Genomic DNA, 14,006 nt, shown 5'->3' with positions numbered 1-14,006 from the left:
TCCCCAGAGTAGCTTCCTCCTGCTGTCAAATCTGGTGCTTCATCCAGATTTTCAAGGTCCTTGGGACTCTGGCTGTGTCCTTCTGGCACACCTGGTCCCCTGTATTCTGCCTGTTGTGATCAGGGATGCACCTGTCAGTTCTCTAGCAAGCAGGATCTGAGGCCGTGGGACCCAGGATGGGTGAGTTTTTAAGAAAGGGTGGGAGGGAGGAGGGCTAGCCCAGCAGTGAGGAGCTCAAGTGACAGAAGTGGGGAGGAAGGCTTGATGGTGGCAGGCAGCCCAGGGCAGGACCAATGAGGCCTCAGAGTGCGACCCTACCACTTCCTAGCTGCGTGACCATGGCCAGTTACCTGCCTTCTTTGTGCTTCAGTTTCCTCACCTGTAAAGTGAGAATAATAATATACTTGCTTCAAGAGGTTGTTGTGAGGATTAAATAAATTTAGAACAGTGCCTGGTGCCTAGTGAGTTCTATGTGCATGTACACTATGATTTTTATTACTGTTATCTAAATGGTAAGGGACTGTCCATACAATCAGAGAGCTAGGAAATAAACTAAGGGAAGAAGAGGCCAACAGGTACTGATTCTGGGAACAGCTTCTCAGAGGGTGAGAAATCCATCAGGCAAGTCTCTCTGCATATTCCTGGCACAGGGGAAAGATAAAAATATACAAAGCTACTCCCGAATGTTGCCCTGAATAGTGTGTAGCTGGATAAGAAAGCAGGGAAGATGTGGAAACTACTGTAATCCATGGTAGAAAGCAACAGAAGCTATGAGCAACCCAGAGGAAGGACCACGTTGTAGCAGAGGTGTCATCAGAGCTGGGCCTTGATGTTTGAGAAGAAGGGAAGAAAGGCCTTCAGTCAGGGTGAACAGCATGGGCAAAGGCACTGAGGCAGCTCAGAGAGCAGGGAATCTTGATTCAGTTCCAATTGACCGAGATCTACTGCGTGCTTTCCATGGACCAGGCACTGCCACAGGTTAGTCACTGCATTCAGTTTTGTCCACCACACTTTGAGGTTAGTATTATTATTCCCATTTTATAGAAGAGTAAACTGAGGACCAGAGAAGTCCCTGACCCAGGGTCACCCATTAGTCAATGGATGCTGGAGCCAGGCTTCTCACATTGAGATCACTAGGCAAAATTTGATGTAATGGCGGAGGTGGCGGGGGGCGGTCAGGGAAGCTTCTTGGGGAGGGGTCAAGAATGGGACATTTGTGCTGAGATCTGAAGGTGATGAGAAGTTCATCAGAGATGCTCAGGCAGAAGAAATAGCACGTGCAAAGGCCCCAAGATGGGAGGCAGCAAGGTGCATCTAAGGAGCAGAAAGGCGGCCCCGGGGCCTGGACAGCAGGGAGCCAGAGGAAAACTTGATGAGACAGGCTAGGGATGCTCTGAGGGCCATTGGGCCCCATGGAGACTTTGGACTTTCTCCCAAGACCCTTGGGAAGCTAGCGGCAGCAGTGTGGGGTGTGACTGGTAGAGGGTGGAGGCAGCCCATCATGGATGCTCAGCTGAGTCTCCTTAAGCTCTAATGAGCACTCCCCGTGGAGCTGTTGAGTCCACAGGAGCTCCAGACACGTGTTGGCCAGTGCGCCTCAGCATTTGGGACTGTGGCCACCCTGCCTGGTGATCGGACAGTAGCCTCCACCTTAGCCTGGAGTGGTGGGTTTGAGATCAAGCGATGCTCAAACATCATGCTGTGGTTTCAGTGCTTTCTTGGGACTGGCTGATGCTTTTTTAAAAGATAAGATTCTGAGAAAGGGAGCAGCAGCTGATGTAACTTTGGCCATAGTCCACAGGAGAGCAGGCCAGGAATTGTGGTTTTTTTCCCCCTCTGTCATCAATATCAAGGGCAGTAAAGTGGCAGGCTGCCCAACCAGGCTCCCACTGTCTCTGCAATCGGCCTGTTGACTCCCATCAAAAACAACTTTGTTTTCTTTTATTGGTATTTGGGGTTCATAAATCTCTGAGAAGAGTACATTCCCCAAGCATGAAAGCCACCTGCCATCAGGGGAGCGGGCCAGGAGCCAAGGTCAGGGTGTCAGACTTGACATCACTTTTAGGAAATCCATTCTCTTGTTGGTTCGGTTTGGTCAGAAGCAAATGCCGACTGAGGGAAGAAACCAGCACTTTGTAACTTAATGCCCCGTCCCTGAGAGCTTTTGTCCTCTTCCCTGTGGCCAGATTTCACTAATCCTGTCCTGGGGGTTGGGGGTGGGGACACTGGGGGAGACAGGACTAGTCCTAGACAAAGCCCCCGGGGGGAGGGAAGGAGCACAGGGCTGCCGGCCTCCTCTCCCATCTGCTGCCCCCATCCAAACCCAGAGACAGAGGAGGTGGGACCTGAGGGCAAGAGGGAAGACCCATTTCTCTGAAAAGAATTTTCCCTGCCTCCAGTGGGTCCTTCTCTGAAAAGCTGCTCTCCCAGGGGTAGCACATCACCCCAGTGCCCTAGGCTACCAGATCATGGGCTTGCTCTAACTTCCTCCTAGCTGAGTGATTTGGGGCAAATTACTTAACCCCCCAGAGGTATGATAATATCTATTTCACAGGGTTGGTGTGAGATTTAACTAAGTAATATAAAATTACTGGTGAGATACCTAGAATAGTGCCTGGAACATATCAGTGCTCAGTAAATATTTTTTCCCCTGTTACTCGTTGAGGGGAGAGAGCGTCCCAGCCAAATGTGGGTCCTGGTCTCTAACCATTCAATCAAGCAGTATCTATTGACTGCTGACTCTGAGCTAGATCTTTATTCAAGGCACTAAGGATACAGCAGTGAGCAGCGTCTCTCGGCACTTAGAAGACATAAGAATATTATAGAATATCAGCCACGTGACAATAAACAGATAAATACGTAACATGTTGGTGATAAGTGCTATGAGGACAAATGAAGAAGAATAAGGGGGATAAGAGTGACAGGGTGTCCTGGTAAGGGACAAGATGGCATTGAAACAGAGACCTGAATGACTTGAGGGAGTGAGCCCTGCAGGTAACCCAGGGAGGAGCTTTCCAGGCAGAGGGAACAGCCAGGGCAAAGATGCTAAGTGGGGACGGGTCTGACACATTCTAAGAACGGCAAGCGGGACAGAGTGGCTGCAGCAGAGGGATGGAGGGGGAGGACAGGAAATGAGGGGCAGAGGGAACCAGGTGGGATCATGCAGGGCCTTGCAGGTAAGGATTTTCGCTTTGACTGTGAGTTGGTGGGAAGACGATGGAGCATATGGAGCTGAGGAGTGATTGGATCTGACAGGTCTTGGAAGGATCCTTCTGGCCATGTTTGCCCAAGAAGCACTGATGGTAGAGAAGGCCCTGAAGGCACAACGTATGGCCTTAGCTTCACTGGCCCTCACCCCCTTGTCGGCCTGGGAGTGGTGGGTGGGTCTAGATTTCTTGACTGCCCAGCATGCTTTCCTCTTGTCAAGGTCACCTCCCTTTGCTGGGCTCAGATGCAGGAAAGGGAGGACCAAGGACCACCAGGGAACATCTCCAGGGGGCACCAGGGAGCCAGATAAAGTGTTGCCCCCCAGTCAGGGAATGTGCGTGGCCTGTGCATGTGTGTGCATGGATGTGTGTCTGTGTGCATGCACATATGTGCCTCTCTGTGTGTACATCCTTGCGTGTGCATGTGTGTGTGTCCATTCCTAGGACAGAGTTGGAGAGTTCCTCATCTGCAACTCCACTTCTTCTTTGACCTCTCTCTGTCCACCTCCCAGCTGTGCACAGGTGACACTAGTGTCCCTCTCTGCTCTGTGACATGCCCTCATTGGCCAAGGACCTGTGCCCCTTCATCCCTCTGTGCTCACCCGACCAGGCCCCTCTTCCCGAAGGCTGCCTGCTTCTAACCAGGCTGATAAGTCCATTCGTGGGCTGGGCTTTGTAAATAAGAGTATGTAAACAGCATACTCTTCTTCCCCCACCCCCACTTAGGGCTATGACACTAAGTTCATGTGGCAGATTAGCAATCATGAAGACAGGGTTGGCAGCTACGTAGCCCCTTGCTGTCACTGTCTGCTCCTGTATCCCCAGCAGGTACTGCTCACTGATCACACTAGTCTTGCCCACTGAGCCCAGACTTGACCTCAGAATCCTTCTTAACTCAGTGCTCCAGGCAACACTAATAATCAGTTGACATGGATGAGTGAGAACACGTGTCTAACATCCCTAATCTAAGGTGTTCCAGTGTTACCTCAGGGGACTCTAATTCTGGGACTCTAATGATGGAATTTTTGGCCACTGTACCCATTTGCTGAGCAGAAAAGAAAGTGTGGAAGAAACCTCTTGGTCCTGTACAGTAGGCCTTATTCAAGTACATGCTCCAGGGCATCACTCTTGAACACTCAGACTCAGGGGGTCCGTGCCAAGGGAAGGACAGAGGGACGCTCAAGGGTACTAGCCTCAGATTGAGAGTCCCTATCCAGCAGGCTTTGGGACCTTGGGCAGGTCAGTTCACCTCTCTGACCCTCGGCTTTCCCTTTGCTGCCCACATCACAGGGTTGTCGTGGAGATCAGATGATAGCAGGTATGTGAGTGTTCTGTGAAATTTATAAAGTGCCCTACACATGAAAGGAACGACAGTGATATTCTGTCTACTCTGTTTTGTTCTGCTGATTGGTTTTCACTTATCTGAGACTTTTGGCTCATGGTAGGATCCCACCCCTTAAATCCCATGGGTCCCAAGTTTGATGGTCCTGTAGGTACTGATACGTAACGAGGCCAGACATGCCTGAAAATGCCTCGTGGAGGGAAGGAGTCGCAGAGCAGGTACCTGAGGTCCTGGCTCTGATGCTGCCGCTGACCCACTGTGTACCCCTGGACAGCCTCAACCTCTCCGGGTCTGAACCCCCCTCTGCCAAATGTGGATGTTGCTTGCCCATTCCCCCAAAGTCCTGTGAGGGTAAATGATGGCAAATGTGAGGAGACCCAGAACCCTAAGCAGCATACAAGTGTGAATTGCTATTTCTTGTGATTCAGCACAAGAATGCCAAAGGGGTAAAGCTCTTTGCCCCAAGGCTCTCCACTAGGTGGAATCGGTTAATTGACCGATCAGGGGCCAAGGTGAAAGGGTTACGGGAATTTCTGCTTTGCCTCAGCTGCTCCCGCCGAGCAGTATGCCAGGCGGAGCTTTGCGTATGGATTCAGAAGGAGGTGGTCAGCCAGCAGCGCTGGAGCCGTGGCCACTAGGACCCCAGGCTTGCTGGGGCGGTGGGGGGAGGCGAGAGACGTGGGAAATCAGCTCCGTGACTCTTTAACAGGCAGAGGTGAGAGAAGGGAGAAGGAGAGGGAGGAGTGGGGAGCGAAGGAGGAGAGAGGAGGGAAAAGAGAAAAAAAAAAACGGAAGAGGAGACCAGCAGAAGCTAGAAGGAGCAGGGTTGGAGGAAGGAGTGATGGAGGGGGACGGGGACTGTCTCTTCCTTGTGAGACCAGGAATTCTCTCGGGAAGGGACTGGGTCTTCCCCTTCAGACCCGCCTGATCTCTCTAAGAGTAGGTTTGATGCCTATGCCTCCCCTATCAGATTGGCTCCCCCAGGGCAGTGGCTGGGCCTTTGCCATCAGACTGTTGGCTCCCCAAACAGGAACTGGGGCTCCCCAGGGATAGGGGAACAGACTCCATCCACAGCCAAGACCCTGGACCTCCACCTGCCTGACTCCTCTCCTCCCCACCCAGGGTTCACGGACACCTTCAACATGGACATCAAGAAGCCCCGAGTCATCCCCGGCTCCAGAGCCGCCTTCTTTGGCTACACGGTGCAGCAGCATGACATCAGCGGCAAGAAGTGGTGAGTGAGAGCTGCCGCCTCCACCGTAGCCCTGCACCGCCCCACACGCAGCCCCTGCATCGGCTGGCTGGCCGCACTGGCCCTCACGTGTAGACGCCCCCCTTGCCGGGGACTTGACTTCTTGTCGTGGCAGGTCAGGGGCTGCCTAGGATCTGCCCCTGTCCATGAAATCATGAGCATCCCATGTCACAGGCCTTGATCTTCTCATCTGAGAAATGGGAATGAACACCCGTCCTTCTCCGGGTTATGGGACGGCACAAGTAGCAGGCACCTAGAACCAATAATTACCCCCTCCCATCCCCTCTCAGGGCCTCAGGATCTCATCAGTGGGGGCAGTGCCTCTGGTCCTGGCGGCTGGGAGAGCTGTTGGGGAGCGGGATGTCTCTGAGGGGATAGATGTGAGTGTGCTCAAAGCTAAAATACAGGAACAGTGGGGCAAAGGGAAGTGAGAGCAAGGCTGAGTGGTGGGGAGAGGGCCAGAGAGATCCCAAGGACCCCTCTGGGACGGGGGCGATCAAGAGGCAGGAAGGGTCTGTGTCTGATGTTTAATATAACTTTGTTGGATTATATTTTACATATTATATAATTTACTCATTTCAAGTGTCGATTCGGTGATTTTTTTTAAGTAAATTTACCAAGTTGTGCAGTTCATCAGTTGTAGAACATTTTTATCGCCCCAATAAGATCCCTCACGCACGTGTACTGTTCATTGCCATTCTCCTCCTGCTGATTGGTTTTCAGCTGTCAGAAGGCAAGGCTTTCCTTCCTTCCTGAGATGGAAAGGACTAGGCCTCTGCTTTGCCCTCTTAGAAGCCCTTGCCGAGTCAAGGGACCATGTGAACACTGACGATAAATGTCCTACCTGCCCTCTTCCCAATCTGGCCTCTGCCTACCCTCCCACCCTCTTCTCCTTTTGCTTCCCCCACCTCCTTTCCTGCGCTCAACACTCTACCACATTGCATTATTTCCATTTTTCCAGTTCTCCAGAGCTTCTTTGCACATGCTGTTCCCTCCTCCCGTGATGTCCTCTCCTACCTTCCTTCCCCACTCACCCTACCCTACCACTCAGATCTGACACATTCTCTCATACATTTTTTTGTGAAGGAGTATCTTATTATCTTTCTACTGAGGTATAACTTAGATACAATAAAACATAGACACCTTAAGTGTCCAAACCAGTGAACTTTTACACATGTATATGACCATTGTGATCACCCCCCAGAACATGATATAGAACATTTCCTGCTCCCTGGAAAGCTCCCTGTGCCTCCCACCCAGTCAGTTCCTCTCCAGGTAACCACTATTCTGACTCCTATCACCATAGATTGATTTTGCCTGTTTTTGAACTTCATATAGATGATATCACACATTAAGTACTCATTTGTACCTGATCTGTTTTACTCAACATTATGTCTTTGAGGTTTAACATACTGTTGAATGTTTCATACTTGATGTTTCTTCACTGATGTGTAATATTCTACGGTAGCAATGCACCACGTTTTATTTATCTATTCTACTATCGATGGATCTTTGGATTGTTTCCATTTTTGGCTATTTCAAGTAGAGATACTATTAACATTCTTATACACGTCTTCTGATGAACATATGCACTCACTTTTATCCGGTATATACTCAGGAATAGAATCACTGAGTTAAAGGGAAGGTATATGTTTAGCTTTTGTAGGACCTGCCAAGCATTTTTTCCCCAAATGGTTTACCAATTTAAACTCTTTTAGTAACATGAGAGTTCTAGTTGCTTCCCATCCTCACTAACACTTGGTATTATCAGTCGTTAATTTTAGCCATTCTGATGGTGTGTAGTGGTATCTAATTGTGGGTTTAATTGGCATTTTTCTAATGACTAATGATGTTGAGTAAACTTTTGTAAATTTATTGGCCATTTTGGTGTCCTATTTTGTGAAGTGTCCAGTTGAGTCTTTTGCCCATTTTTTAAATTGTGTTGTGTGTCTTTTTCTTATTGATTTATAGGACTTTAAAAAAGACATTCTATACACAAATCCTTTGTCAGAGAAAAACATTGCAAAGAACTTCTCCCAGTCTCTATCTTGCCTTTTCATTCTTTTAATGGTATCTTTTTATGAACAGAGTTAGTTCTTAGCTTTAGTGAAGTCTAATTTATCTGTCTTTTTTATAGTTAGTGTTTCTTGTGTGTCCCATTTAAGAAATTTTTGCCTCTCCCAAGATCATGAAGATATTTTCCTCTGTTTTCTTCCAGAAGTTGATGATTTTGCTTTCTCATTTAAGTCAGTGATTCATCTCAAATTAATTTTTGTATGAGATGTGAGATAAAGATCTAAAATTTTTTTTTAATATGGATATCCAATTGATCTGGCACCATTTGTTGAAAGACTATTTCCCCACTAAATTGTAGTGTCATCTTTGTTGAAAATCAGGTGACCCTATATGTATGGGTCTATTTCTAGCCTCTATTCTACTCCATAGAATAGAAAGCTGCCTTGGTTACTGTAGCTTCAAAGCAAGTCTTGAAGTTAGTGTGAGTTCTCCATATTTGTTCTTCTTCGACAAGATTGTTTTAGCTATACTAGGTCCTCTATATTTCCTTATGAATTTTAGAATAGGCTTGTCAATTTCCCCTAATCAAACTTGCTGAGATTTTGATTGGGATTGCATTAAATTTATAGATCAACTTGGGGAGAAATGAAATCGTGATAATACTGAGTCTTCCAAACCATGAACATGTATATCCCTCCATTTATTTAGTTTTTAAAAAATTTTCTCTCAATAATGTAATGCTTTGAAATTTTCAGTGTAAAACTCTTGCGTACCTTTTATTATATTAATTCCTAGGTATTCAATATTTTATGCTAATTAAAAATAGAATATTCTTTTTATTTTTTATTTATTTATTTGGTTGTGCCAGGTCTTAGTTGAAACAGGCAGGTTCCTTAGTTGCGGCTCATGGGGCTCCTTAGTTGCAGGTTGCCGGCTCCTTAGTTGCAGCACGTGGGCTCCTTAGTTGTGGCACACAAACTCTTGGTTGCAGCATGCATGTGGGATCTAGTTCCCTGACCAGGGATCGAACCTGGGCCCCCTGCATTGGGAGCATGGAGTCTTAACCACTGCACCACCAAGGAAGTCCCTAAAATAGAATATTCTTATTTCATTTTCCAATCTTTTGCTAGTATAGAAAAATACAATGGACTTTTGTATATTTACATTATATCCAGCAACTTTACTAAACTCATTTATTATTTCTAATAGTTTGCTTGTAGATCCTTTTGAATTTTCTATGTATACAAGCAGATCATCTGAAGTAATTACTTTATTTCTTCTTTTCCAATCTTCATAGCTTTTATTTCTGTTTCTCTTGCCTAATTGCAATAGCCAGGACCTTCAGTACAAGATTGAATAGAAGTTGTGATCCCAAACATGATTTTCTTACTTCCCTTATTAGAGGGAAAACTTTCAATATTTCAGAATTAAATAAGATGTTAACTGTAGTTTATTGATTTGTTTGTTGTAGATACCTTCATATTAAGAAAGTTTTCTTCTATTCCTACTTTTCTGAGGTTTATTTGTTTGTGTTTGTCTCTGTGTGTGTGTATGTAATAGGTGGTGAATTTTATCAGACGCTTTTTCTGCAAAGATTGAGATATTATATGGTTCTCCTTTATTCTGTTAATATTAATTATATTCATTGATTTTTTTTGAATATTAAGCCCAATTTGTATTCCTGGGATAAACTTGGTCACCACATATTCATATATATATATATATATATATATATATATATATATATATATATGTACGTATATATGTGTGTATATATATGTATATATACATAAATTGATTCTATTTATTAATATATTCTCAGGAACTTTATTTCTGTGTACATGAGGTGTATTGTGCAGCTAAATGCATCCAATGTATTCTTTTTTTTTATTTATTTATGGCTGTGTTGGGTCTTCGTTTCTGTGCGAGGGCTTTCTCTAGTTGTGGCAAGCGGGGGCCACTCTTCATCGCGGTGCGCGGGCCTCTCACTCACTATCGCGGCCTCTCTTGTTGCAGAGCACAGGCTCCAGACGCGCAGGCTCAGTAATTGTGGCTCACGGGCCCAGTTGCTCCGCAGCATGTGGGATCTTCCCAGACCAGGGCTCGAACCCGTATTCCCTACATTGGCAGGCAGATTCTCAACCACTGCGCCACCAGGGAAGCCCCATCCAATGTATTCTTAATTACAAATATTTTGTTTTGCAATTCCTGAATTTCCACTTGATTCTTTTTCTAGACTCTAATTCTATTAAAGTAATCTATCTTTCTCCCATTTGCCCATCTTTGACTCTATATTTTAAAACATATTAATCACAGTTATTTTGAAGTCCTTCTTGGCTAACTCCAATATCTGGATCATCTCTGAGTCTGCTTCTAGTGACTATTTTACCTTATGGTTATCAGTCACTTTTTCCTGATTCTTTGCCTGTTTAATATATATATTTTTATTCTATGCTGAACATTGTGAATTGTACACAGTAGAGGCTATAGATTGTGTTACCTTCCTTTAAGTACATTTTGTTCTGATGGGCAATTAAAATACTGGTGAAACCACCTAGAACTTAGCACAGCTTGGTTTGGGCCTTGGTTGGGGCAGGTATCTGGTTTTGCCCTTACTTCTAGGGTACAGCCTTTACTCCTAGGGCGTAGATTTCCTGAGGTCTCAACTGAAAGCCCACAGCAGTCATTAAAATGTCTCTATTCTGACTGGGCATGAACCCCAACATCTCCTAAGCACTGGGCAGCCTCTAAAATATCTGCTCCCCGTGGCTCTTCTTTGATAGATTTTCCAGAATCTCACACTATGCATGGACAGCTTAGGGGTCAGCCAAGACCCTAAGGGGAAATGTTAGCAGAGTTTTGGGGGTCCTTTCTCTGTGGTGCTCTCCTTTCTGCCTGCTTCCACCAAATCCTAGTTATTTTTGCAGCCTCAGCCCCAATCACTGTTTCCTCTACCCAGCAAGACTGCTGCTATCTGACTGGACTCTATTTCCCTGTGCTGCAATAGGAAAGTGCCCTCAGAGAGAAAGCTGGGTAAATGTGGGTTTAGTGCCTGTACTTACCTTTGCTCAAGTATTGAGCTGTCTAGTGCTGTCTAATGCCTGAAAATAGTTGTTTCATGTATTTTATCTAGCTTTCATAGTTGTTTATGGCTGGAATTAAAAGTCCTCTTTCTTTTTTTTTAAAAAAAATTTATTTATTTATTTGTTTATTTATTTGGCTGCGCCGGGTCTTAGTTGTGGCACACAGGACCTTCATTACGGCATGTGGGATCTTCAGTTGTGGCACACGGGATCTAGGTCCCTGACTAGGGGTTGAACCTGGGCCCTCTGCATTGGGAGCACAGGGTCTTAGCCACTGGACCACCAGGGAAGTCCCAAAGTCCTCTTTCATGTTCTTTAATCAACTTAAGTATCATTTCCTCTGAGAAACCTTCTCTGACCATCCCTTCCCATCACTAGATTAGTTGTACCCATAGAATTCTGGATGTTCCTTTTCATAACATTTATCAAAATGGATAGTAATTGCCTATTCCCTTGTCTTCTTCCTGAAATCAGGGGTATGCTCCTGGGAAATTAGTAGATGCTCAAAAGAACATACTTTGAGAGACTGAATTAATGGTTTGAGTCTCTCTCAACCAGCCCAGACATCAGATGCACAGCATCCATATTCTATACATGGTATGAATGGTCAAAGATTAAATGGAACTGACTTTTCCAAGACTGAATTTGTTTTGACCAATGTTTATTAAGCTTCTGTTAATAAATTTTACTAGACTCTGAAAAATTTTGGTATGGTTTCACTCTCAAATAACTCACAGACCAGTTGAGGAGTCAACACTAATATCCTTGAAATAATTAAAAAATAATGCAAGACAAAATACAACCTGGCATTAATTATGTTCGTCTTTGTAAGACCACTTTTGCCATGAAGGCTTTCTGGATCCTTTTCCTAGCCTAAAATGGCTTTACCCTTCCTAAGTCCTCTCTCTGATGGCCCATATCATTTCCTACCTTGTGTTGGAGTCACTTATGCCCATGGCTCACCTCCCTTATCAGACACTAGCCTCGTATCCCTGTGCATGAGAGCAGCCAGCAAGTTGTCTCACTCACAGCAGAAACTCAGCCAGAGTTTGAAAGGAGAAATTTCTGTGGCTGAGGTCTCTGGGAGAGCTTCACAGAAGAGGCGCATTTGAATGGGGTCTTGGAGGTTGGGCATAGATGAGCGGAATGGTACAATAGAATTGACTCGTGGTCACTCTTGCTGATCTGAGTGCAGCCGGAAGCATCATGGGAGCCGCTGGACCAGAGTGTGTTTTCTGGCTGAGAGAAACAGAGAGGCCTTGGAGACCCAGGACCCTGCACCTCCTGCAGAATAGACAGGAGCACACAGGACCTTTCAGGAATCCCTGTCCTCACTTGCATGGACCCCACTGCATACCCTACTTGGTTGCTTCCCATCTCTGCTTTCTCCCCAGGCCCCCATTTTTTCTCATCCCGTAGGCAGCATTCCAAGAGTTTTATCCAGACCTAAGACCCCATGGATGTGGATCAGGGGAAAAGACAGGTCAACGTCAATGTCATTTGGGGGACACCACCTGGCAGTTATGCACAGGGATGACCACAGTGGTACATGTTGTTTGAAGTCCATGCCAGGAGGCACCTCAAAGGAAGGACAAGAGCAAGGGTTTGAAGTCCAAAGACTGCCACTTGGAGGAAGACCTTGGAAGAAGCTCTCTCATCCTCTCCACACCTCTATTTGCTCATGCACAAAATGGATATGAAATTACCTATCTCAGGGTGCTAGGCAAGATCAACAAATACCTAAAATTTGAATGTTATAATCAGTAAAGCAGGAAATGGAAGATTGGGTTGCTTGCACCCAGCAAGCAGCCAAATCTGAAATCAGGCCCCTGGTGACTTGGTCAAGAGGCTCACTTTGACCCAGGGTCTTCTGTCTCCTGGGTGTGGACCCAGCTTCCAGCCCTTAAGGTAGAGCTGGCACATCTTGGTCTGCATCTCCTGGGCGTGCAGTGGGGCCAGGGAATCTGTGTTTTAAAGAATTCCCCAGGACTCTAGCAGGGAGACTGGGGCCTCCTGAGGATCACCATTTTCACTGAGGATCGGGAGATGCCAGTGGGAAACAACATCACCCCCCGGCCCCCAGCCCAAAAATCCAGGTCCCAATATTGCCGCAGAGAAGGACCCACCAGTTGTCTCCGACCACAGGCACCAATGAGGTCTGGCCCCCATTTATCAGGCTGTGAGCCTCCTTGAACATCAAGGGCACCAGACCCTGATGTAAATGGGTTGGAGGACAAGGGGACAGACCTAGTGGGGCTGCCACTTTATTCTCTTAACCCTTCACCTCCTGCCCACCACATTCCCAACTCAGAACTCAAACTCGGCAAAACTGACTGTGCTTCAGACATCTTGAACGGTTTTGCACATGCCTTGGTTTCAGCAACAATAACAACACTCACAGACACACAAAAAATGAAAAGAGAAGACAAATTCTTCTTGGGATGAGTATTCTCTGCCCCTGCTTTTTAAGCCCTTGTGTATTTTCAGAGAAATTTAATCCACATGACTCTAATGTATGTACATTGAAATCATTAAGTCAATTGGTTTTCAAGAACGTTTGATGTCCCAGAAACTCTGGTGTAGGGTTTGCAGGGGGCCTCACCAAGGCTTTGGTCCACTGGAGCAGGAAGCCTCCTGGTGCTGAGAAAAAACAGAGCTAGGCCCCACAAATTTCCAATTTGTCACTGAAGCTTTCACCCCAGAGAAAGAAGCCTCAGCTCTCAGGGAGGCGGCGCATTTCACCCTCTCCCCTCAAGGGTGCTGGGAAGCAGGAACCTGGTAGCCTCAGTGGGTTCCACAAGGGGAACCCTTTGGAACTCAGTGGGCTTTAAGAACAATAGGGCATGTGAATTCCCTGGGCCACAGGTTCGGGGATGTGAGCAACTTGTAAGAGAAATAGGCTTGTACCCATTTTACAGATGAGGCAACTGAGACTCCAAGAGAGATAACATAATAAGTGTCTGAGCTACGTCTGGAACCCAGGTCTTGTTAGGCCCAAGACAGCACAGGGCAGAAGCAGCCCCAGCCCAGAGACTGACTGGGAAGCTACAGTCAGACCGCAGTGGTGCCCCTCCTGACCAGCTACACTGCTGGCCCCATAAGAGTCG

The 14,006-nt window shown here is 46.4% G+C and overlaps 1 protein-coding gene across 2 annotated transcripts in view; it reads left to right on the top strand.

Moving 5' to 3' along the window:
- The window catches only part of ITGA11 (integrin subunit alpha 11), a 127,685-nt gene that overhangs the window by 25,333 nt on the left and 88,346 nt on the right, over positions 1 to 14,006 (top strand). For both annotated transcript variants that reach the window (XM_068554478.1, XM_068554486.1), the window contains exon 2: positions 5,671 to 5,782. In XM_068554478.1, coding sequence (XP_068410579.1) covers positions 5,671 to 5,782 — 112 coding nt within the window. The remainder of the gene's footprint in view (positions 1 to 5,670; positions 5,783 to 14,006) is intronic.

The sequence above is a fragment of the Eschrichtius robustus genome, chromosome 1, assembly GCF_028021215.1.
Source record: "Eschrichtius robustus isolate mEscRob2 chromosome 1, mEscRob2.pri, whole genome shotgun sequence".
In the NCBI taxonomy this organism is placed as follows: Eukaryota; Metazoa; Chordata; class Mammalia; order Artiodactyla; family Eschrichtiidae; genus Eschrichtius; species Eschrichtius robustus.
This window is presented reverse-complemented; position numbering and strand designations above follow the sequence as displayed.